This window comes from Simochromis diagramma, unplaced genomic scaffold (genome assembly GCF_900408965.1).
Source record: "Simochromis diagramma unplaced genomic scaffold, fSimDia1.1 OVJJ01000483.1, whole genome shotgun sequence".
Classification (NCBI taxonomy): Eukaryota; Metazoa; Chordata; class Actinopteri; order Cichliformes; family Cichlidae; genus Simochromis; species Simochromis diagramma.
In genome coordinates this window covers 5,205,866-5,231,677 of record NW_024386835.1, presented here as the reverse complement: position 1 = coordinate 5,231,677, position 25,812 = coordinate 5,205,866, and the positions used below count along the sequence as shown (strand labels likewise).

The 25,812-nt window shown below is 40.5% G+C and overlaps 2 protein-coding genes across 3 annotated transcripts; one reads left to right on the top strand and one right to left on the bottom strand.

The window, feature by feature from the left end:
- The first annotated feature begins 127 nt into the window (after window positions 1-127).
- Window positions 128-14,443, top strand: pusl1 (pseudouridine synthase like 1). Of its 2 annotated transcripts, XM_040028966.1 has the most exons (8): window positions 129-630; window positions 711-771; window positions 2,301-2,488; window positions 7,722-7,871; window positions 9,347-9,517; window positions 13,460-13,514; window positions 13,707-13,869; window positions 14,303-14,443. In XM_040028966.1, exons 1-8 carry the CDS (start codon window positions 575-577, stop codon window positions 14,359-14,361), a joined length of 903 nt encoding a protein of 300 aa, XP_039884900.1. In that variant the 5' UTR covers window positions 129-574; the 3' UTR covers window positions 14,362-14,443. The 2 variants fall into 2 exon arrangements, with proteins under 2 accessions (XP_039884899.1, XP_039884900.1); XM_040028965.1 differs by lacking the exon at window positions 14,303-14,443 and having other exon boundaries at window positions 128-630; window positions 13,707-14,269.
- A 1,357-nt stretch (window positions 14,444-15,800) lies between these two features.
- On the bottom strand, window positions 15,801-22,006 carry LOC120731760 (ATP-dependent RNA helicase DDX19A). The gene is made up of 12 exons (XM_040028964.1): window positions 21,797-22,006; window positions 21,372-21,411; window positions 21,204-21,278; window positions 20,949-21,084; window positions 19,919-20,011; window positions 19,693-19,795; window positions 19,420-19,534; window positions 19,138-19,315; window positions 18,802-19,039; window positions 18,346-18,508; window positions 16,869-17,060; window positions 15,801-16,762 (listed from the first exon to the last, which is right to left on the bottom strand). Exons 1-12 carry the CDS (start codon window positions 21,851-21,853, stop codon window positions 16,701-16,703), a joined length of 1,452 nt encoding a protein of 483 aa, XP_039884898.1. The 5' UTR covers window positions 21,854-22,006; the 3' UTR covers window positions 15,801-16,700.
- Window positions 22,007-25,812: the final 3,806 nt, after the last annotated feature.

Here is a 25,812-nt window from a genome sequence, read left to right as displayed (position 1 = left end):
CCGCCCTGAACCGCTTGCTCTTGTTAGCGGTACATTGACTACTTGCTGTCGACCAATCCTAAACGTGAGTACAGTATCTGGCTTCAATGACTGGGAGCAAGAAGGCTCTGCGGCTGGAGCGACGTAATCAAAATGCGACGTACTACAATGTGGAAGGAGGCAAACATCCAGAAATGTTGCTGTGTAGTAACGTGCACTGAACATAGGTGTCACAGCTTGGATAGCGTCATACAGTGCACGTGCCGTCTCACTGCTAGTTATCACGCGGCGCTTGTAACAGCTCTTTTATCGGGTCTGCACTGTACTACAGCCTCGTGACACAGTAACGTGCGCTCTCATATGTCAACAGAAGAATTCTAACAGCTGTTGTCTCCAGTGTACTTCCGGACTACACTTCAGAGGGTTCTCGGTGGTACTTGGAGGTGAGGGGTCGTGTCTGGCTAGCACAGGAACGTTTCACCAGAGGTTCAGTCTGCAGGGACATCAGTCACAGCTGGATCCATGAAATGATTCTGCATTGCAGTTTTTCCACTCTCGTAAACGAGGAACATGCACAGTGACATTTCGAGTCAACATGCACAACCGGGCTCGTTACCTCATATTTTTTCAGTACATCGGAACAAAATACCGGTAGGTTACAGGGCACACTGAGATGTTATATTTTATTATTATTATTTTTGAATATACCACTACTGTTATCATTATTGCAGTGGAGCAGTGAAAGTCCCTCCACATCAGCTGGGGAAGAAAGGGGTCCAGGACCACTTGGAGGTATGTTTTAACTCACTTAAAGCTAATCAGGTGACAAGTTGCCTTTGAGCTGCTAGTATTAAATGTAGTTAGGCTTAAAAAGCTGTGTCATGACTTTATGAGTCTGCTTAGCTTAGTAATTCATTATAGGCCTTAAATCCTCTAGGTCTCTGATCCACTCATCAAAAGCAGCGTCGTGTGGTGTAATGCATAAGCATTTCATTAATCTATGACTTGGATCCTTTTTTCTGGGCTTGTTTGTCATATATATATATATAAAAAAAACTTTACAATCTCAACTTTATGTCGATGCCTTTTGAAAATCTAAAATGTGAGAATGATCAGACTGCTGTCTGATGATTAAAGGCAGTTTCAATAAATGATTCAAAGGCAGCAAGGATCCACATGAGAAAATGGGACTAATGTTAAGGTCCACACCAGTAAGCTTATAAAGAAATAAAACTAACTCTCTGAGGTCTAAGTCATGGACTGGTCCTTTTCTACTCTACCTGAGCAGTCAAAGCACTTTATACAACACGCCTCATTCTCCCTTTCACACCCTTTCTATGTAACATTCACACTCCGATGGATGCATCTAAGAGCAACTTAGGGTTAATATCTTGCAAAAGGTAAGGCAATTGGTAGATTGGTAGATGACCTGCTCTACCTCCTGAGCTACATCCACCCCTTGGGATCATAAGCGCAAACCCTAAATGCCTGAATCCCAAATATCTTTAGAGATGATCTAAAATATACCATTAAATGTGATTTAGAACATTTTTGCTTTTACATGTATTATTTTTCATAGTTATCACATCATTAAATATCTAAATAGATTCTGTGTTATTTACAGTAAGATGTGTTCACAACAGAAGCACTGTTAATTTGTTGGCTTTAATCTGTTTTTGTGGTGTAGGACTTATATGCATCAAACTGTCAATAAAATCCACATAACTGCACTGTTAGGAATAAAACCTGGCATACAGTTTGAAGTCTGTACTTTCTGCTCTTTCCAAACATGGACTAAGCGAGGCTCCATCGTGCTTCTAAGTTGTCAAAAATCAGTCATTTGTTTTGGGCGTGCCAACACGCCCATTGACTCCAGAGGGTGAATAATGAAGTTCAGCTTATTGGTGTGGCACTCCACACCTGGGTTGAGCACTACAATCACCAAACTTATGATATGACGCATAAACAAGGTTCCTGTTTCACATCCAGCTGCTTCGTGGATTGTTGCATGTCTTTCTTGATCACTGTCTGTTCCTTGTTTTCTTGTCAGCTCTCTACTGTCTACTGTTTCTAATAAAGGCATAAAAAGCCCAAAAATAAGCACAGAGAGAAGGAAACACAGATTACAGGGCAAAAAAAGATCAGTCTTTCTTGTCACATCATGCCTCTGTTCACAGCTCTGTTTGATAACTATTTGAGGCAGACAAGGCTGTGAGTGGCTTCAGAAGTTTGAAAGTGAGCTTTAAAAAAAAGTTATTTGTTTTCCAGGCTATCAACCCAAAGCTATTAATATCTAAAAAGATCTTTTTGTCTTTGTGTAGGATGCAATCCAGCGACTGAGGCCAGTCAATCCTGTATCCCTGTCAGTTTCCAGCAGGACAGACACGGGTGTCCACGCCCTCTCTAACTCCGCACACTTTGACCTGCAACGCAAGAATGACAAGCTGCCGTTCACTGAAGATGTTCTTGTTCAGGCGCTCAATTTCCACCTCGGGACAGAACAAATCAGGTGAGTAAAGGGTCTTGAAAATCTTGGTGAGTGCATGAGTGCTTTTATGACTTTGTAAGTCTCTGAGTTATGTAATTAAGCCACTTAAGCCAAATAAAAACACATTTCTCTGTCTCTGAGATCAGTTTTCTCTGAACACATTATAGAAACAGTGAGACATCAAAAGGTATGTGAACATAACCTGGATGAGTGCTAAAGTAGTTTCCTTTAGCACTATTTGATCTTGCCCCCCCCCCCAAGAAATTGACCTAAATGTAACTTTTCTTTTTTAATCCTCTCACACTGAGTGAATACAGTTTAGTCAGCTGGTGAAGCAGCTGCCTTGTGTTTTCTCTGATAGATGGTGTTGCCATCTTGTAACAACTGACCTGTCAAGTAGCTTGAAAAACAGTGTGCAAGTGCCAGTGTGTTCTCTGTTGTTGGCAATAGGTGGTCAAACCAAGCAGGATTTTTATTCATTAACTGCACTGTACTTTTTAATAAATAGAAACCATTCCTGGCATTATTTTTTGCCTGATCAAAATAGTTTTCAAAAAGCTATTATGAATTTTTATAATTGGCACAATTTAACCTGATTGACTGCTCCATAAATAACACCAATGAGAAATAAAAATAGAAATGTTTACTATGGAGACACACAGGATATGGCCAAACATATGCAGACGTACATTCACTGGTTGTTTCGTTAGGTACACCTTGCTAGTACCAGGTTAGAGTCCCTTTTGCCTTCAGAACTGCTTTAATTCTTCAAGCATAGATTCAACAAGGTGCTGGAAGCAATTTGGTCCATATTGATATGTAAACATCACACAGTTGTTGCAGAGTTTATCAGTTGCACATCCATGATGAGAGTTTCTCAGTCCATCACATCCCAAAGGTGCTCTATTGGATTGAGATCTGGGGACTGCGGGCCTTATTTGTGTACAGTGAACACATTGTCATGTTAAAGAAACCAGTTTGTGATGGTTTGAGGTTTGTGCCATCTGAAGAAGAGTTCACTGTGGTCATGAAAGCATAAAAGCAACGATACTCAGGTTGGCTGTGGTGTTTAAATGATGCCCAGATGGTATTAAAAGTCTGTCAAAAATATTCCCCACACCATTAAACCACCATAGAGGATCCACTCTTTCATGCTGTGTCTGGCTAATTCTGACCTTACCATCTGAATCAAAGCGGAAATCAGACCAGGCAATGTTTTTCAGTCACCTGTTGTCCAATTCAGAGGAGGCTGTTTGAGTTGTAGTCTCAGCTTCCTGTTCTTAGCTCAGAGTAGTAAGACCTGGTGTGGTCTTCTGCTGCTGTAGGCCATCTGCTGCAGGGTTCAAAGGGTTGTGCTCATACATTTTCTGCTTGTAGCAAGTGTTTATATTGGTTACTGTTGCTTTCCGGACAGTTTAAAGCAGTCTGGCAATGCTTTTCTGACATCACTGAGTCAATATTGCCCAGAGAACCTCTGCTTCCTGGATATTTGATCTTTTCTGAACCATTTACTGTAAACCCGAGAGATGGATGTGCAGGAAAATCTCAGCAGATCAGCAGTTTCATAAATATTCAGACCAGCCTGTCTGGCACCAACAACCATACTACCTTCAAAGTCACATAAATCACTTACCCTCCCAATTATGATGCTTGAACTTCAAAAGGTCATCTCAACCATGTCTGTATGCCTTTTGCTGCCATTTGATTGGCTGATTAGATATTTATGATAACGAGCAGGGAGCAGCAGTACCTGTTGAGCGTAGATACACAGATACATATCCTGAGGGGCATACAGTGGTAAATAAATCCCAGAAAGAAGTATGACTGACTTAAACATCTGCCTCAACAGTTGGGATATACATAGCTGTGGTGAAATGCCATAAGTTCACCTGTTGAATATGTAATGGAAAAGGGCATCTTTAAATACTGCTGCAAACGAGTATCTGCCGACTCGTTTTTTTCCTGTGTTTTCTTCATCTCCTCCCCTTGTAATCCCTTCATTACATACATTTACATTATTCAAAGCCATAGTTTGCTTAAGGCTGTTTTGGTTTAGGCTGCTGTGGCATTCTGTTCCTTAGTCAGGATTGGAGAGAAGAAGTACAGAACAAAGCAATAGATAAAGAGATGGTATTGGGTAAATGCAGTCAGTGCCAGTGAGAGAGGGCGTGGAAAAACGAGTCTGAATAAAGAGAGTGAGTTTGAACAGCGCACGCTGGGAGAAAGAAAGAGGGGAGAGAGAAACTGCTAATCCCCAAACCTGCAGAGAGAAGGTTAGAAAGGATTATCCTTGCTCTGCTTTTTTGGTGTATAGCATCTGTTTAGCACGCACATGCACACACGTGGATACACACTGCATCATTCGTCACTCTATATACACTTTTTGTTTTCAGCTGACACTTAAAATGTAAAAGTGTTTCATACACAAACACACTTCATATGTTTTAGATAGAACGTTTTACTGTTGATGTGAAAGAAAAGCAGTTTGTGGTGTCAGATCTGACATCCCAAACTATCTTTTCCCATCTTGCACAGCGGGAAGAGCTTTTGTTACAGCTACAATGACGATACGGCTCGTCTGCTGCTTCCAGAGACAGAGAGCCAAGGCGAGATTTGAGCACAGCCTGCACACTGTAAAAAATCTCTCTTCTCCTTCAGCTTCATTTGTCTTCTGAGCTGCTGTGAAAATTGGCCTCAATTAGCCTAAAACGAACGGCTCTTTTCACATAAAAGGAAACTGCTGAATAGCAAAATAGTGCCATGCTAAACAATGCCCCAGTTCCCAAATGTGTGACGCCATGCTTTGTACACTGTTAATGAAAATTTTACGTCTGTGTGTGTGTGTGTGTGTGTGTGTGTGTGTGTGTGTGTGTGTGTGTGTGTGTGTGTGTGTGTGGTTTGGAGGCCATCGAAAGGCTGTCACTTCACATTGGTGCGGCCGCTGAAGGCAGATGCAAGGGTTTCCTCTGCCACGTGTCACACCCAATCTCCTCCCCTGGAAACCTAACCTAGTTTCCCTGGTTGCGCACAAACACACGCTTACATAGACATACATATGTGCAGATACCAATTGCCATCGCACACATTCTCAAGCACATGCGTGACTGAATGCGTACTCTGTGTGCTGGCACAAACATGTGATCAAACACTATAGGGTGCTAATGTGCTTTGTGCAGTCCTTTTTACACTGATGCAGGTGAATGCAGCTCTTTGTTCTTGAAGGTTACAGAGACATGAATTAAGGAACCTCATCTGTCACAGTATTGTAATTATAAGTGTTTTATTATTAAAAGGGGTCGAGGGGGTCACCACAGCAGGTAGCTCCACATATTTGATTCAGCAGGTTTGTATGCCAGATGCCCTCCTTGAGATAAGCCCAGCGGGATCTGTGTCACCAGGATTGAACCAGGCAAATGTGTAAACCTTGTGCAATATGGAGCCACTTGTTTTATTGTCATTATTAGTGTAAATTATTACATCTTTGCCTTCTTATATGTTGTGGAACAAGATGAATTAACACGAATTAGAATACATTTGTTGTGCGGTGCTTTCGGTACATGAACAAAAGCTTGCAAGACGAACATTGACATCAGCTTTAGGTGTTATTTGGTTTTACATCTAAACCGCAAATTTTAGCACGCTGAACCGCTGTAACAGTTATAAATACTCATTGGGCACTTTGTTAGCCACACCTGTTTAGCTGCTTGTTTAATCAGTAACTGGCATAAACTCCGTGCAATTAAGCATATAAAGTGCTGTGAAAAAGTATTTGCCCTGGGATTTGCTAATTTTGCTTCAGATCATCAAATAAATTTAAATATTAGACAAAGATAACAGAGTAAACACAAAATGCAGTTTTTAGATGATGACCCTCGTTTGTTAATTTAAAAAAAAAATGGCCCTATGTGGGGAAAAAATTGGTTCCTAAACATAATAACTGGTTGGCTGGGAAAGTTGTTCCCATTTCTGGATAATGGCTCTCGCCGTGGTTTGCTGGACTTGTTTCTGCTTAGAGCCAGGTAGCTTTGGATAGCTTTTTTCCCTCAATAAATGAAATCATCATTTAAAAACTGCATTTACTCAGGTTAGCTTTGTCAAATAATAAAAGCTGTTTGATGATCTGAAACTTGTGTGTAAATCAGGAAGCAAGCATGAAATCAGGAACAAGGAGAAGTCGTTTTTCACAGCGCTGCTGACACTGTGAAGTTCAAACAGCATCAGAATGAAGAAGCTCTAAAGACAAAAGTGGGTCCACCTTGATGCTCGCAAGGTGTACTTAATAAAATGGCCAGTGGTTGCGAGTTAAGTATTACGTCTCTTAAATGGTAAAACATGGCTTTTTGAGTATGTGTCAGTGCAGATTATAAGCTTGGCTATTGATTAAATGTAATAGTATGCATAGCAGCTGTTGTTATAACTGACTGTAATACTGTGATGAGACAAAGGAGGAAAGATTTGCCCTGCATTGCATTAAATCAATAGAAATAGTGAATTTCTGTGCAATCTGACAATAAATTCTTGATCTTAATCAAAAATGATTTAGATATTTTCATTACTGCTGTAGCATCAATCAGGCACGAGGACAGCTTGAAACTACTAAAAGGGGGGGGGGGGAAATCCCCTTTTTGTTCAAACTCTCTGTAAATCTCAGTTTGGTTCATCGTTTTAGTAACGACACTGCACGCAGCAGAGTAATTCAATTGTACGTGCAGGACCTGTAGCCAGAAATGCCAGTGTCATTCTTCAGTCTACTTTAAGACGTCTCGCAGAATCAGGAATCGATCCAGTCTGTTACTTATTACATCAGTCCCTGCCTCTGCGCGCAAAAACACAGGAAGTGTCTCGTGTTATCCTGCTGGAATCGCATCAGAGAGGCTCAGCCTGAGATTCTGCTCTGATGTTAACTGTGTTAAAATAAGCTCTGGCTTTTCAGTGCTCTTGGCAGCCTTTTTAGCACTCTGTTGGTGTGTCTTTGTGTTAAAAGCTGCAATGCTGGCACTTTGGAGCATGGCTTGTACACAGTTTTTCTAGCTGGGAGTACAAAAAGGAGCATTGACACCATCTTTGCTATGGGACTGCCTCTACAAAGAAAGAATCAGAGATAGTTTTGTTCTCACTGAACAGCCAGACTGAATGTTTAAAGATCACCTCCAGGCTTCAGTGCAGATGTATAAGAATATGTATAAATGTGCAGGTTTCAAGTTTCTTCATCCTAAATCCTAGGTTTCACTTCTCTTTGTCCATTTTATTTCAGGATCACCCGTGCCCACCGTGTTCCTCATGACTTCCATGCCCGTTTCCGTGCCCAGTCTCGGACCTACGTCTACCGAATAGCGTTAGGAATCTCCCACCACTCTCTCCTTCCCCTCACAGACTGGGATCTGTGCTGGAGCCTCCGCAACACGTGAGTTATCCCAGTTTATGCACCACCCCTCCCTTTTCTCAGTCATGTCTTTTTCTTTTTCATGTGTTAGTGTGCATGCGCATGATGTCTGCCTTAAAAAAAATAAATAAATAAGGGCTCAGTCTGAAGCTGAATCTGACTGTGTATATGTGTAAAAGCAGAGACACACTCTTTCTGTGTAATGGAGACTCAGACCAGAAAAATGTCACATTGAACACTTGAATAGTCCACATGCGCCATGCAGGAGGTGCACATTAGAGACAGCCAAACGAAGTGTTTTATCTGAGCTGATGCGCAAAATACAAACAAAGGAGGAGGAAGGAGAGGAGAGAGGATGCATAGAGTGTAAAAAGTAGGAAAGAGATTAAATGGCGTGGGCTTCGAAGCTTACACAAGGTTCTTGTAGCTGTGATTGGAAAAACTGGCCACAAAGAGAAACATTTTAGTTTGTGTTTGAGCGTTTGTATCTTTTTTTTCTCCTCACTTTTTTGGGGAAAAGTAGGGCAAGATAAGCTGCGGGCTTTTATACGTGCAGAACAACACCCACGCATTTCACCCTTTCTTTCCCTTCTTTTCTGCTTCTGTCCATTTTTTTTTCTCTCAATCTTTCTTTTTCTCCTTCCTTCCTTCACTAACTTCTTTCTCTGGATCTTCTGCTTTGTTATCGCTCTCTCATGTTCAGCATTCATGTTGCTCTTCACACCCCTGAGCGTCTCAGCCTCAGCTGCGTCTCTCTTTTCCTCTCTTTGATGCGCCTCTCCAGCGTCATCACACTCGCTCCATTTCTCCCACTGCAATAAAAAAAAGTTACGTTTTTTAAACATTTTTTTAAGATCATTTGAATGTTGGACTTCAGTGACCACGTTATCATTGGTCATCAGTCAGTTCTGTCTTCCTTCCATTTTACCAACTGGTCACAGCTGCCCCCCTCCCAACATAGCGAAAAGTAAGGACTTAATGATTTGTTAATTAGACCGTTAAGATATTTTTTGCACATCTTCATTCATTCCTGATTCTTATGTTAAAAGTTTTATTACTCAGCACACTTCTCCCTTTTACCGCTCACTCTCTCTCCTCCCTCTCTCTTTGTCAGATCATATTTAAGCAGCAAATGAAGCGTGAGACTGGAGAGAATCTAATCACCGGCTCGCTCTGGTTCTCTGCCTTAAATGAGCTGGTCGTGGGCATGCTCTGCTCGCTCACGTGGCATTATCTTTCTGTTACATAAGTTTTCCACTAAATTATTCATGGAGTTCTGAAAGGATGTACTTCATGTGTACATTTGTGGCTGACCTCGCTGTTCAGCCAGGTCACTCTTGAGTGACACTGCAATATCAAGAGTTAGCTTTCAAATCTTGATTCAGGAGCTCTGATGACCTCAGAATCTTCACATTTTCCTGGTTTTCAAATGTAGTGTAATACTGTAAATGGTCACTTGTATAAAAAGCGTTTTTCTTTATTCTGTCTTTCATCAGAGAGCTAAACGTGGACACTATGCACGAGGCAGCTTCCCTACTGGTTGGGACTCACGATTTCAGCAGCTTTAGGGCCGTCAACTCTGATCTGCCTTTCAAAAATCCTGTGAAGACGATGGATGTGATCAGTATACAGCAGGGAAACTCCTTTGCATATGCTCACTTCCACAGGTAGGCCACAGTATGTATTGAGACCACAATACCTACGACCAAGTTATTGTGGAATTGGATACATTATGTAAGGCAAAAAACAAGGTTTGTACAATTTTATGCAGCTTTTTAACCACAAAGTCAATATTTGGTACAAACACCTTTACCTCTCTCAGGCAAACATCCCTGTAATTCCTTTAAGTAGTCTTCGGGAATAGTTCTCCTGGCATCTTGAAGGACATTCAAAGCTCTTCTTTGGATGTTGGTTGAATTGTGTTCTGTTCTCTGTCAAGATGATCCCACACTGCTTCAATAATGTTGAGGTCCAGGCTCTGGTCAGACTGTGTTTCATTGTGTATTTTTCTATTCAGGTACACTTTTATTGCATTGGCGGTGTGTTTGGGATAGTCCTGAGAAATGAAGCTGTCACCAGTCATTTGCTTTCCAGATGCTGTTACACGGTGGATCAAAGCCTGATGGCGCTTTTCTGCAGTCATGTTTCCATCAGTTCTGACAAATCTCCAACACTGCTGGCTGAAATGTTGACCCAAACCATGACAGAGCCTCCATTATATTTTGCAGATGGCTTTAGACACTCACTGTTGTACTTTACTTCTGACTTCCTCCTCCGTACATGTTGCCAACAATTTGAACAAGTAATGACAAATTTGGATTAAATTTCTGATGAGGCTTTGGTAAACAGTAGATGGATCAACTGACGGGCCAGATTCATCTCTCAGGTGCTGTGTCAGGTCTTTGCTGGATTTTTTTTTTCTATTTCTTGAGGATATGACTTTCAGATTCTGTTAATCTGCTATAGATACTTTTCTTTTTTGGCACGTCCTTTCTTCTTTTCTCCTCCACATGTCCAGTTTCACAAAGGACACACTGCACACCGTGCCAAGATATGCCAAGTTTTTGGCTAATTACTTTTAGGGAATCACCTGTTGGTGCAAAAATACATTACAAAGCTGATACTAGCTATGTGTTACAAACTAGTGTAGTTAGCTAAGTGTAAATAAGCAACTTAAAAAGCTAAAAATACTTACATAAAAAATAGATTTGAGAAACTTTATGTAAGATTTTACATTTTGAATACAGTTTCATGTTTTCTTGCATGGAGTTAGAAAAAACTAATGCAGTCCAGTTACGGTCAGCAAGCCAAAATGCATCTGTTAGCAGCTCTGCAGCTTTTGTAACTACTTCCAGACAAATTATGTATAACACATAACTGTAAAATATTTGCTTCTTATTACCAAAGCTCGAGCATGAGATGTGATTCAACCACAGAACAACTGTTAATGCCCTTTGACAAACCAGTAGGTGTGGCTGTTAGATCATACAGGTAGAGTTTCTGTTTGCTAATGTGCTGTCTGTGCTTGTATGTTAAGCAGGTTTGTGTGCTTTAGACAATAAGGATCCTTCATAAGTGGATATGGAGAAAGAGGGAGATAAGAGCGAGTGGGGGCCATGTGGGCTCTGGGAGGTTACACATCTATGGGGGTTACTCTGGCTGCCAAATTCCATTTTCATGGGCATTAATTATTTGCCTTGCAAATGAAGTACACAATATGGACCCTGATGGACTGCTTCAGAGTAATATCCCCAATGCACGAGGTGCACCAGGAGGCTGTGGGAACAAGGTTTCCACAGCTGTAATATATTTCACATTATATTTGCACGCAATTGTCTGCGGTTGCAGTTTTGCCAAACAAAACCATTTTCCCTTCTTCTACCCTCTGCAGAATTCCCATGAATGATCCAATGTGGGCCCACATTGGTCTCTGTCGGGTTTTGAAAGCCTACAGCTGAGCTGTGTTTATTTTTTCATGAGGGTCACTATTCTAAGAAACTGTGATAAAATGAAAAGAAACTGACTGATGAATTATTGAGGAGTCTAAGGTTCAACTAAATTTTTGATCCTAAAACGGGGAGATGTGGTCTGTGAGGCTGACTACTTTGGTCTCTATTCAAAGTGGAAAAAAAGGGCTTTTTTCTAACCTCCCGAAATATTTGATCTTATTTTCATGCATAAGTGAACAGAGATTTATTTTAGGGCCTTGTGTAGCTTTGATTCTGTTTTCACGTTAACATGCTAACATTTGGTAGGTGTGCATTTTAAAATAAGTCTTCACATTTTGAAATTAATATATGCAGAATTCAGCCGCAGCAGGAAGTGTGACATCCCTAATTTGTTTGTTTACCATTAGTTTAAGCCACACCAGCATCTAATCCAAACGAGAGGTGTTGCCACAATCCCATAAAATTTGGTAGGTGTACAAAAATTCATATGATTACATTAAGCACAGCTTAACAGAGCACCTAGCTGTTGTCCTGTTACAGTTATAATCATTAGCATGCTAGCGTTAAGGACAAAGCACCGTTGTTCATAAAGGACATCATAAAGCTAGCATAACGCTTACTGCTTGATTAAGTCAATTAATAAATAATAAAGTAGTTAACTGACTTATCATGTCAATGCTACCAGCTTGTCCGCCCATCTGAGCAAAATTAACAACTAAAAATTCAGACTGAGCAGAAAACCGCAGCATCACACAGTCGCTGCAGATTTCTTGACTGCACATCCGTGATGTGGATCTCCATTTCCAGCACATCCCAAAGGGTCTCTTTTGGGTTGAGATCTGGTGACTGTGGACATCATTTGAGTACACTCAACTCATTGTCATGTTCAGTAAACAGGGTGAAATGATCTGAGCTTTGATGATCTAAGACGCGTACACTGTTCTGGTAGTTGCAGTGCTGAGTTGGTACTAAGGGTCCCAAAGTGTACAAAGAAAATATCCCTCACACCATTACACCAATTTTATGTGGTTTGCTCCAATACCTGATTGTTGGAGTAGAAATAAAGATGCATCAGACCAGACAACATTTTTTTCCAATCTTGTCTTGTCCAGTTGTGGTTTAGCCTCTGTTTACTCTTCTTAGCTCACAGGAGGGGCACCTGGTGCGGTCTTCTGCTGCTGGAGCCCATCTGCTTCACAGTTCCACATGCTTTGTGCTCTTCTGCAAACTTTGGTTATAATGAGTGTTTCTTTGAGTTACTGTTGGCTTCCTACCAGCTTAAAGCAGCCTGGCTTTATAATAATAACACAGCGCTGCAAATGTGCAACAAGAGGCCCAGCAGTGCTTTATTCTCATCTGAAGATACTGACCTCCAAGTCCACGGGCTAAAAGCCCTGCTCTATAAATCTGTCTCTACATTTCCTACATGTCAAATGTAATCAGACAGCAAGCACTGAGTCAAATTTGCATTTGACCCAATTCTTCCCATGTGCCTGTTTCCTTAGTTCACCCTGTCCTTCCCAAAATAAGAATCAGGGAGAGTTTTTTTTCTTCCTTTCTTTTTTCCCTTTTGAGGGCAGGGGCAAAATAATAATAATAATAATATTTTATGTGGCATCACACATAATCCTGTTGGGCCTAAGCTGCAGTGCCATATTTAGTGTGTGACATTTAAACAAATCTGTGCATGATGACAAACCCAGGCTTCATTTGATGCCTGGCATGAATGTCACATCAGTTATATTCACACAGGCGGGAACAGCACTGCTGCACAAGAGTGACTTAAGATGTAAAGATATGAGGCTGGATTATTTTCTTTCTTTTTTTTTTTTTAAGTTTTTTTATTTTTGATTTAATTAGTAATATTTTTCACTCAGAGGAATAAATGAGTAGGTGTGCTTTGGATCCACACTCTTGCTTAGTGGTTTTTATCAGACTAAATAATATTACATTACATCTGACAACCATTCACAATGTGCTTTAGACAGCAGTGCGATGTTTCAACTCCTGTGGCAACATTTAACCTTTCTTTATCCTTACACATTTTCTCCGTGATTCCATGTAGACTTCATGCCTGCTGGCCTTGGTCTCATTAATCTAACATTTCATGTGTAGTGCTTTGAATGTGGCTAAGACACAAACTTTATTTCCTTTTTCCAGAGAGATACCATTCTGGGAGCTGACTTTCACAAGTAAATCTTTTCTATATAAGCAGGTTTGTTGATAATCTTCTTCAGATTTTCTTTCAAGTTATATTTCTATTTCTGTGCGTGTGAGATTACGAGCCAGTAGCGACATCTGCTGGTGGTGACTGAAACTTTATTTAGAATAAAGTAAACATTAAATCTCTTAAAGCAAGCTGTGCATGCTTCTGTGTAAAACCTCTTTATCTGGCCTTTTCCTCCAGGTGCGGAGGATGACGGGGGCAATGGTGGCAGTGGGCCAGGGGCTACTCTCAGTACCCCAGCTGAAGAAAATACTGGAAATGAGAGACTCTCTGGCCTACCCACAGGGTATGGCTGCTCCAGCCCACGGCCTTTTCCTCACCAGAGTGGACTACAGGGATACAGGTGAGAATAAAAACCAACTCCAGCAGGAAGGAGTTGGACGAGGTGTAAATCGGCAGCTTCCTGTTGTCTACATTCTCTGTTAAAAATGAAAACATATTCTGAGAAAGCTATAAAATTTAACAGAACATATGATCACTGCTTCAAATGATAAAGCAATCTTCCATCCATTGTCTTCCACTTATCCTTATCAGGACTGGGGGGGCACGCACTTGAAACTATTCCAGCTTATAAAGCAACATTTTTTCCATTATGTGTACTCTATGGTAACTAGGATACCCTCCAGCCTCCATGCAATGTTGGAATTGGATAAGCAGCAGAAAACTGATGGATAGGAAAAATATTTTTACTCATATTTTCATCTTTTGGGAAAAGAAAACAAAAAAGGAACATTTTTATGAATTCTTCCTGTCTCAAGTTCTGTTTGTCTCCTCAGACCTGCAGCTTTCGCCACAGCTGTCAGAGGAACTGCTCACCTCCACCAGGAAGGATTGATGCTAATTGAATATTCTATTTGTATGCATTTCCAAATGTCCTTATAAAACGAATATAATAAAGTTTGTGATTTAATGTATAATATGCTGTGTTCACTCGTGTACTAAAAACAGTGATTGTACTCTAGTTCGACCTATATGAATAAGCATTAAGGGGACATACATATGAACAGCTAGATGTTCTTTTAATTCAACATATTAAGAGTACATAACTGTGTCCATGAACGCAGCTCAGCTACAGAAGACCACACACCTTGAACCTGTCATTGTCTACATAGATCTTTAGGTTACAACAGGCTACTTGCCTTAAACCCGATTAGGCAACGTGTACAATTATGAGTTTTGTAGGTTATTGAAAATTATCTAACAAGGTATACATGTGGGCAAAAGTGTGACGTTCTATAGCCAAAACTGCTTTGTGTCCATGGGTCTCATACAGTGGTGTTACATTATGGATCAACAAAGTGCACACACTCACTGATAACGTATACATCCGAGTGTCCGATAAAACTGCATACACTTATTCTTTACCCAAAAGTCTTCACAGACCATTCCTACGGATTCTCACGCTTGAGGTCACTTCCTTCCAATTTGGCTGCATGTGTTCATTAAGTGATTTTTCATCAAGTTGTCCATAAATAGTCCATAAAATCCGCACTACCACCGACAGTCTTCTCTGTGCAGCTGGGAGCCAGATGAGGTTTGTAGAAGGTTTAGATTGACCAGTCACCAATCTTAATCTTCCAGTGCAGTGATCAAATACACCAAACATCACACATTTGTTTTTCTTGATTTTTGTACAGTCACCCAACTGTTGCAAGGTTAACTGATTTGAAGTGCTGCGTCTGTCAAAATCGAACCTCGTGAGGAATGTTTCTGCACTTCTTAGAAGTGACAATCTCAAAAATTCAGTAACTATTTTTTTAAACAATTTTTCTGTAAATATGTACACAAGTACACATTTCCTATCCAGGCGACCATGTCAGAGCAACATAGTAAATCTGATTAGCATAGGTCCTCAAGTCAATTCAGCATTTGGTTTCAAGAAGATAATTCACACATCCTAAAGACGCCCATAATTCAATATATAATCAAAATTTCAAGTGTCAGTCAGAAATGTAAGCCCAATAGCTTAAATATTAATAACAAAATCATATGTATATAATGCACTTGAGGAAGGCATTGCGTAATTTTTTTTTAAACTCACAATCCTTAATAACAGCACAGTCTGGGTGAAGAAATGTAGCTGAGCTAAAGTCAAACTTGAAACCCTGATTGTAACGATTGAGTGGGGACAGTGATACATAAAGGAAACATCACCGTAATGGTCACATTTTCAGTTAAAAATCTGATTTTTATGAGTGATGAAGGAAGAAGACTAATGATTAATGCTCAGCAGTGACGCCAAGCTCGTCCTCATGTTTAAATTTAAGAAAAAAAAAAAAAAAAAAAAAAAAAAAAGATATAAATAGCATGCGTGTGAGATGTGTGGTTGGCCGATGACAGACTAAACACAGAAACATCTAAATGTCCATGACTTGGAGTTAGTAATGCGTTATCACTCTAGGCAGCCTTTTTTTTGGCATTTGACTAGACTACACACCCTGATGCTAAAGCTGAGGTTATTTCAGGATTAATTTGTGTCACGTGAATACAGGTTGATAAGTGTTCGATAGTAGCTATCACAGGTTGATAAGTTTGCATAGACCCTTGAACCCCAACCATCACCATTTCAATGACACAATCAATTAAAACTACAACTCGGAGCAGCATACCCAACTTCACCCTTTGTACTGATTTTGGTAGTCATAACAAAGCACGATAAAAGCTGTAATAGTCCACATGATACGGTTACATTCAGTTATATTTTAAAACATTTGTGGCACATAAAATGAGTATTTTTGTTTTTCTCTTAGGGTTTTTGTGAATCTCTTTACAGAATAGCTTGTATCATGCCACCACTACAGCCACCAGTGGCTTAAAATTTAAAGAAAAAAAAAAAAAAGTCCCGCCCCCCCCCCCCCCCCCCCATTTAAAAATAATAATAAATGAGTCGACTATGCCTGCTTTTACAGCATCACAATACACATCATTAAACTCATACACTTTATTTAAAGGAGTACAAAGAGTGAAATAGGGTATGTATCAGAGACTTACAAAACACGTGTCTGAGAGGAGACATATCCACATGTAAACATATGCTGTGTGTGGTTTTGCTCTTTTCTCCGACAGCTAAAAAAAAAATAATAATAAAAGCAATAAAATTGTAGGAGCGTACAGTCCTTGGAGAGCAAAGACGTGGGGGAGGGAAGCGAGCGTCCGTCGCGTGAACACACCTTCTTAGCTGGCAATTTTCTCAATTTCATCCAGATCATCCGTGTCCAGTTTTTCAATTTTTTTATCTGCAGAGGAAGAGCACACAGAAGAGAGGGGTTCAGAGAGGGGCTGAGATTTGGCTGGAAGAAGGGGCAAGTACATGTTTTGTTTTTATTTTAAACAGATGCTTACTGAAGTGCTCCTGGATCCTGTAGAGGATGTCCATGCTCATCTTGCTGTCCACCATATTAATGGCCAGTCCCCTTTTCCCAAATCGACCTGTGCGGCCAATCCTGTGCAGGTATGTCTCGTTGTCAGGGTTACCATCCTTGTCAATTGGCAGGTCGAAGTTGATCACCACAGAAACCTGCTCTACATCAATACCTGTTTGTAAAGAAGATGGGAGGAATAAAGAGTTACTAGAAAACAATGTACATGTGGAGGACACCAATGTTTTAATTTGACTGTAGAAATCCAATTAATTTCATACAGTCTGACATCAAACACATTCACACTTGCACTGCTGTAAAAAGTGTCTTTGATTTTTATTTATTTATATTGAGCACAGAATGAAAGAGTACACGGCATATTCATGAAGCATAAACCTGTCAATCACAAAAAAAACCATCCATCCATCCATCCATTCACTTCCGCTTATCCTTTTCAGGGTCGCGGGGAGCGCTGGAGCCTATCCCAGCTGTCATAGGGCGAGAGGCAGGGTACACCCTGGACAGGTCGCCAGTCTGTTGCAGGGCTAACACACAAGGACAGACAACCATTCACACTCACATTCACACCTAGTGGCAATTTGGATTATCCAATTAACCTATCCCCACAAGCTGCATGTCTTTGGACGGTGCGAGGAAGCCGGAGTACCCAGAGAGAACCCACGCAAACACGGGGAGAACATGCAAACTCCACACAGAAAGACCCCGGCCTGATGGTGGAATTGAACTCAGGACCTTCTTGCTGTGAGGCAACAGTGCTAACCACCGTGCCACCCCACAAAAAAAAAAAAAAAAACCCACCTTAAATCAATCCAATAAAACTATCCACTGAGACTATATCATAACAAAAAGAGTCACATGGTCAGTAACTGACCTTTTTGTGCAGGTTTAAAGGCAGTAACACATTGACTCTGGAGGCTATTTCCATCTTTTACATACAGTGTATGATAATCTTTGGCGGTGGATTAAGGCTTCATCTAAATTGCATGTTAGGCCGTACAGTGTAGAATTAATTTAGAAAAACTGCTGAAAACTGAAATAAGTATGAAAACAATTTCAGGATATTGTGGGCAGAAACTAACCCCAAGCCTTTTTTATAATACCTAGGACAAAAAAATAAATAAATCTGCAATTCCTTCAAAAATCCATTAATTGCCTCCCTCTGATACAATGGGTCAGAGTGAGTAGATGCAAGTATGGTATCCTGGTGACCTATGGTTATCCTAAGTGGAGAGCCAAATTCATTAAAGCTGATCTCTAGCAGCTTGCATTCACACTGAGACAGCTTTTTAAACCAAACTTTACACCTCAAACATATTTTTTTTGCAGCTTACTTTGTAAACATATATATTGTGCTAACGTAACTGCAAAAGTAAAGAAAAAAAAGTGTTTTCAAATGTAAACAGATAAAACTCATATGACAAACATCTGAACATCATTACCTCGAGCGCAAACATTTGTGGTGACCAGGACCTTCTCCTTCCCATCTCTGAAGCGTTCAATGACTGCAGCCCTCTGCTCCACTTGCATTTCTCCACTAAGCAGCGCTACCTGGTGGCCTTCTCTGGACAGCTCCCCTGCCAGCCAGCCTGCTGTCTTCCTTGTCTGAATTGAACAGAGGAAAGCGTGCGCTTCAGTCAGTTAACCAGCATGCCAGGTGTGTATACAAAGAGTCCAAGTATAAAAGGATTTTGAGTTTGGCCCTTCCCTGGTTAAATAAAAAACGGACTATTCTGTTTAAGTTAGCTCATGCTGCAGAGCTCTCTTTTCACTTCTGGATTAAAGAGGAACAGCTTGGCAACAAATTATGACAAACAGCAAAAGAATGTGTAAGCTTATATAAGAAGAAATAAAATTCAGCCAGAGTCGCTGTTTGTGTTTATTAAAGATCAACTCACATGGCAGAAGATCATGGCCTGAGCGATGGTGATGGCGCCGTAGATGTTAGAGAGAGCCTGGAATTTTTCTTCTTTGCTGTTACACAACACATAGTACTGTTTAATAGTGTCCAGTGTTTCCTCCTCTCTCTTCAGCTTGATTATGTTGGGATCAGGCACAATGCGCTGAGCAAAGTTCCACACCGACTCTTCAAATGTGGCTGAGAACAGCAACATCTGGCAGTTTTTGGGCAGCATCCTGTGTGGCAAAGAAATGAGGCATGAAACATGCACAATTTTAATATTTTTAAAAAGCCACATGGTTCTCAAGTCTTATTTTAATTTGCTTCGGCTGACCTCTGGATGCGTATACTCTGGTCCTGGTGACCCTGCGTGGCGATCATAACATCAGCCTCGTCAAGCACAAACACCTTAATTTTCTTGGGATCAATAAACTTGAATTTACTGCACCAGTCCAACATGGTACCAGGTGTGCCAATAACTATCTGTTCCTGCAGTTTCATGCCCCGCTGCACTGGAAAAAAAGACAGACGTGCTCATACACGCACAAAAGGTTCTAACAACAATTCGGTACATAACAGTACACATGCAGCACAGCAGAAAGCACAAGCGCCTTACATTTATTTCCTCTAATGGCGTAGACTAGTTTGACTTCAGGGTAATATTTGCCCATCTGTTCAATCACTTTGCCAGTCTGAAGCGCCAGCTCATAGGTGGGTGACACGCACAAGCACTGACGACGAGAAAAGAGCAAACATTGAACATTAATACTGAGAGAGAACATGTCTGTCAATGAGAGACAAGAGGAATGTTTTTGTCCAAGACAAGTCATGCTTATCACTTGGATTTCAATGGTGACTTTATAGTACAGTAACGAAAGTTGACACCCACCTGGGGGTATTTGTTGTTGGGATCGACATGGCTGAGCATAGCCAAAACAAAGGCAGCCGTTTTCCCTGTTCCTGACTGAGACTGAGCAATCAGATTCTGTGGACTACAGGAAACAGGAAATTAGATGTACGGGTGGTAATAAATATGATGGATATCAGAGTGTTATTCAGGGTTAAGTGATTCAGTAAGTCTAATGTCTTCATATCATTATTTAAAGGACACTCACGGTTCAGCCAACATCATCGGTAAGGCAGTTTCCTGGATTTTTGATGGCCGATTGAAACCCATACCATACACTCCCTGAAGCAGCTGTGGTTTACTGTACAGAGAGGAAAAAATAAAAATAAATGCCAGGATTGTGAAGCACCAGTCACAATCAGTCTGTGTAAACTCACCGTGGTGAAAATGGGCATAAAAGAGACACCACAACTAGAGATGCACCGATTCACCAGCCGGGGACTGGAATCAGCCCGGACCAGTGACCGGCTGATCAGCCTCCTGTTTGACTGATTATGAGCCAGCCTGTTTCATGCAGCGCGGACAGTCGCGCATGACACTCACGACACGTGCTACGGTGTTAGTGTGGAAGTGAGTGAAGACAAAGTTCTCTGAGGTAAAGTGTGAGCAAAAAATTCCCTAAAAACAGGGCTACAGCTGAAGCTATCCAGTTCTCAGAGCGCCAGCAGCCTCTTATGAGCAAAGGATCAACGTAGTTAAGAGGTGAATTATGGAGATGAGTGAAAAAAATAAAAGGGTCTGTGTCACATTATCTGGCAACATTATAAACACAGGGGTAAATACCTGACAGTAGCTCTATTATATAAATCAGTTGCACCTGGTTTTGTTTGGTAAAAAAACAACAACTTATTTTCAGTTATTTTATCCTCTTTCCAGTATCAGAGGACTTTACTTTCAGTTATTTCAGATGAGAAGATCCTGAGACATACCGCAATAGTACCTTTACTGTGAAAATTTTTTTTTTACTATTTTGAATTGATGAATACTTGTATGTGCGGTCAGTTTTAGCTCTCAGAAAGAAAACTGCAATCTGCAAAAACAGGCAGGTCACACTTAAAGAGAAAAGTGAGAAATCTGAATCAGCCCAAAAGACTGGTGCATCGATGCATCTTTAAACACACGTGTGAGAATGGTACAGGTCCTTGCTGGGAACGCTCAACAGATACATGTGTCAATACTGTTAAACATGACATATTAAGTGATTAGGCTACCGAGACAGACAAACAGATCTCACTCACAGCCTTAATTCTTCAAAAGACTTGACGGAGTAAAGCGGAGAGTTCGGATCCTTCTGAAGAACTTCCACTTGATTTGTTGTATTGACCAGATTATTTCGAATCAGTTTGTTTAACAAAGACTGTGCCCCTACGTCCTCTGAAACAACAAGATAGGGGAGATGTCTCTTTTAGAACAAGAGCCAACCAAGCATCCAACTAAAAGACAATAATGAATGCACACATATTTTCAACACATGTAGATAATTTACCGCATACCAATTTCGTCATCATCTGCCGCCTTCTCTCCTTCTGACTTTGCAGGTGCGGAGTCTTTTGCGTTTGCGGTCGTGCCTGCAATAAATAATGCCAATATGTACATGCTTGGGTTTCCTTGTTTTATGGATACTGGCTCTTACCCCAATTCAGCTGCACATGGATGCTTACCATTTTCTTCTGGCTTCTCTTTTAATTGAAGTTTTCCCATCTGCGAGGAAAAACAAAATAAACTGAGTTCGTCTGGGGCTAAATAATTAGTCTGACTTTTCCAAAGCCCCCCTCCTTCATATGCCGGTTAGCCAGTTAGCTGCTAAAGCTATCAAACCGCTGAGCACGCAGCAGCTCTTCACGAGCTAATTCAACTTAGCTCTGACGCCAAGCCGGTAGTTTCGTTTTCGACCTAATGAAACTCTACAGAGACGGGCGTCACCGGGAGCCACTTTATTCACTGATGGCGCTCTCACTGAATAATTTCAGCTGTCCACGTTAAAAACAGACTACCGAATTTCTTCAACAGTGTGCCAGACCAGGCCAAAGCATTTACCAAGCAGGCTAACAACAGGTTAGCCCGTGTTGCGTAAGTTAAGCCTTACCGAGTCCAACGCAGCTTCTTGCTTGTCCACTGCCTCAGCCCAGGAGTCCGTAGCCATTGTGGGACAGTTTCTTCTTCAGTTATTATACTCGGGGAAGTCAACTAGGAATTCTAGCTCAGGCTTAAGAGTCAATAATGTGTAAGTAACTATTTTCCACAATGGCGTGCAGAACCTGAATCTGGACACATGCGCAACTGATTACGTCACCGGGTACAACACAAGCTCCAAGAAATAATAGTTCCCAGCTTCCTGAAATTTCATACACACCTCACTAAAGCCTCAGCTATGACGGGCTCTCATAGTTAAAATGTGAAGAAAAAACATTAAATGTTGGGAATAAAAAAAAAGTCATGAACTCTTGTTGAAAATCAGATGACTGGAATCGGATTTGCTAAAAGAAAAAAAGAAAATCACTATACTCTTCTTAGCCTCTAGAGGGTGCCACACTGCTCTCTATAGGCCCACAGCTACTATGTATTCACAGTAGGCCTTGTGTGCAACATCCTTATCTGTGTGAAAAATGACATTCTCAGGTAAAATATTCTTTGGTTAGCTTTATAAAGGTTAGGTCGACGTTACGATGGGGTTAGATTAAGGTCAGACTCAGGGTGCGTGCTGTTCAATTAAATGCATTATTAAGGAAAGTGGGTGTGTTTGTTTGTGAAGTTTACCAGACTTTACCAGCCTCCTCTGCCCAAGTTGCTCTTGAGAGACGTGCGCCTTCTTTTCTTTTAGACAGTTTTTAGCTTTCAATCACAGTTGGGTTCAGCTTAGGCAACACAAGTATTTGGTTAGGTGGAGGGAAAGATCATGGATTAAAATGCCTTAAAAACTTACCCAAATCTTAGACAGCCTTACAGAAAAACATGTAAAGCTAACTTTGTCCCATCTCTGTTCACTGGATTTCCAGTCTCATTGCATGTTGAATAATCCAAAATGAATGGGGCCTATAGACTGTATATAAAATATAGACATAGCTTCAAGACACTTTTCAAGGTCGGAAAGGTGAAAACTGTAGCCTGTCTGGAGGCCACCATAAGGCAAAAGCTGTGGCTGCACAAAGACTTCTGGATCTCCAGAAAGGTATGTGTGTGGTTTTCTAAGATGGTGACAGTGAAATGCTAATCTTCAATATGAGACTTAAGAAACCAACGGAGGACATCATGGTAGCTACTTTGACTTTGCTTCCAGGTCTGAACTTCCATTCTTTTGAAAGCCTACAGGGGCTGAAACGTCCAATATCTTGCAAAGACTTCCAGTTACACAGATCTGTATGAGAAAATATCAAATCACTACTTTCAAGTCATATTTGAATAACTTATGAAGTTAATTGTAGTTAGAATCACAAATGCGGTTTTGTCCAAAGTATGGTCATCTGCTAACAAACTGATAGTCACAAGTCATTGAGCCAATGAGCATTCAGTGTACCGATGGGAATAATAGGAAAATAGGTCAAGTGACCAACTGAGCACAGCTGGAAATTTTCTTTTTGTATGGTGGCTGGAAACCTCACCATTATTCAGAAGGAAACTGCTACTTGGCTGGGAAGTAAGATTAGTAACATTTATGAGCCTTAATTGTGATATTTTAATGACTAATGTTGGCTTGGGGAAAATAAATAAATAGAATTTAAAAAGACAAAGTGAAAACAGTAAAAATTAATAAACAGGCAAGCCCTATATCTGTGTTTTTCAGTAATAATAATAATAATAATACATTTTATTTAAATAGCGCCTTTCAAAGCACCCAAGGACACTGTACAACAGATAAAAAACTGGAAATATACACAATGATAAAAATAGAGATAAAAGTTAAAACATACAGAAATTTAAGAATAGGCAATTTTAAACAGATGAGTTTTAAGGGTGGACTTAAAAAGAGAGAATGAGCTAATATTTCTGAGGTCCGGGGGTAGAGAATTCCAAAGTCGAGGGGCAGTGCAACTAAAGGCCCTCCCTCCCATTGTGATCAGACGAGCAGAGGGAACAGAGAGAGAAAGAGAAGATGAAGATCTGAGGCAGCGGGATGGGAGCTTCATCTGTAATAAGTCAGAGAGGTACGGTGGAGAGAGAGAATGAATAGCCTTGAATGTATACAGAATTATTTTAAAATGGATGCGAAATTTGACCGGGAGCCAGTGAAGTTGCTTCAGGATTGGGGAGATGTGATGGGTAGAAGAAGTCCTAGTAATAATACGGGCAGCAGAGTTCTGGACACGTTGGAGCTTGTTGATAGATTTTTGTGTGAGGCCAAATAATAATGAGTTGCAGTAGTCAATCCTAGAAATAACAAGATTATGGATGAGAATGGCAGTGGCGTGAGGTGTGAGGAAGGGGCGGAGGCGATTAATGTTACGGAGTTGGAAATATGCTGCACGTGTAATATTATTGATATGCGAGTTAAAGGATAATGTGCTATCGAGAATGACACCCAAGCTTTTCACAGAAGGAGAGATAGGGACCAGCGAGTTATTGATGGTGAGAGAGAAATTGTTAATTCTGGATAGCAGTCGTTTGGTGCCAACCAGAAGAAGTTCTGATTTATTGCTGTTGAGTTTAAGACAGTACTGTCATAATCACTGTGGCCACATCCTAAAGTACATCTTAAGAATTTTTTAAACTGACAATTGAGATGAATAACCTTTTAGAATGATGTTTAAACTAAATTGAGAGTTAACTTCTGTTCAAACTGACTTGTTTCTGCAGCCTAACGTCTCCATATCGTTAGCTTCATAGCATAAGTGCCTAAGTCATTTTTTGGTCAAATTGAGATTTTTGCCTAACTTTACTCCCCTACCACTGCTGCATCATCCTGTCCGTCTGTTTTCCGAAAACACAAAAAAATGACTTAGGCACTTATGCTATGAAGCTAACGATATAGTGGAGTTGCCCCTGCTGGTCAGTAGAGAAAATGCAGTTTTTAGACTTAAACTATCATTAGTTATATTAGTGATTTCAGTGCTGTAAATCATGCATGCATATGTCAATATACCTGCTGTGGTTTGCTAATAAATATAGACATTCTCTTCCAAATTAGTGTCCGAGTGATTTTAAAATTCTAAAACACCGCTCATCTCCACTAATTTCACTTTGGTGCATCAAAACCGAGTCCAGGGTTGTTATTGACAGCCTCACTGAAGTAATCAAAGAGAAAGCCCCAGATACCAAGACCACCAAATTAAGAACCTCAGAAGCATGAACGAGCCTCTGCTGTGATGCAGTGACTGTACCAGTATCATTAAAGAGGAAGAAGCAGTACTGAGTGAGTGAGAGAGACTGGATTCCAAGATTAAACAAAATCCCTTTGAAAGTTTAAATCACTGCATTTCACAAGTTACTGTGCAATTCAAATTCCCAAAAAGTTGGCACGCTGTGTAGAATTTAAATAAAAACAGAAAGCGATGATTTGTAAAATCTCATAAGGCCAATTTTTATTCACAGTAGAACAAGAACACAAATAAAATGTTTTAACTGAGAAAATGTACAATCTTCTTTCTGTTTTTTTCCATTTTGGAAAAAAAATTAGGACAGGGCAATGTTCACAACTTAGTAGCATCAACAACAGTCTGAAATGTCTGCGAACTGAGGAGTCCATCTGCTGGACCTTTGAAAGATGAATTGACTGCAGGCCGGCCAGTTCAGCAAATCCTTCCTTAAAACAATGTCGTCAGGATGGGAGCAGATGTTACTCTAAAATCTGCATATATCTTTTAGGAATGATGGTGCCTTTCCAGATGTGCTAGTTCTATAGGCACTAATGTACCCCCATACAATCAGAGATGCAGCTTTTGAACTTGGACTTAATAAGCTGGATGTGGTCTCTCCCCTTTAGTTCAGAGATCCAGCGCTGGTGTTTTTCAAAAATAATTAAAAATTTTCTTTCATCTGACCACATAATAGTTTTCCACTTTATCTCAGTGTATTTTAAATGAGATTTGGCCAAGGACCATATTGGATCATACTCACTTACAACTACGTCTTTGCATGTAGGAGCCTTAACCTTCATTTGTGGATGGA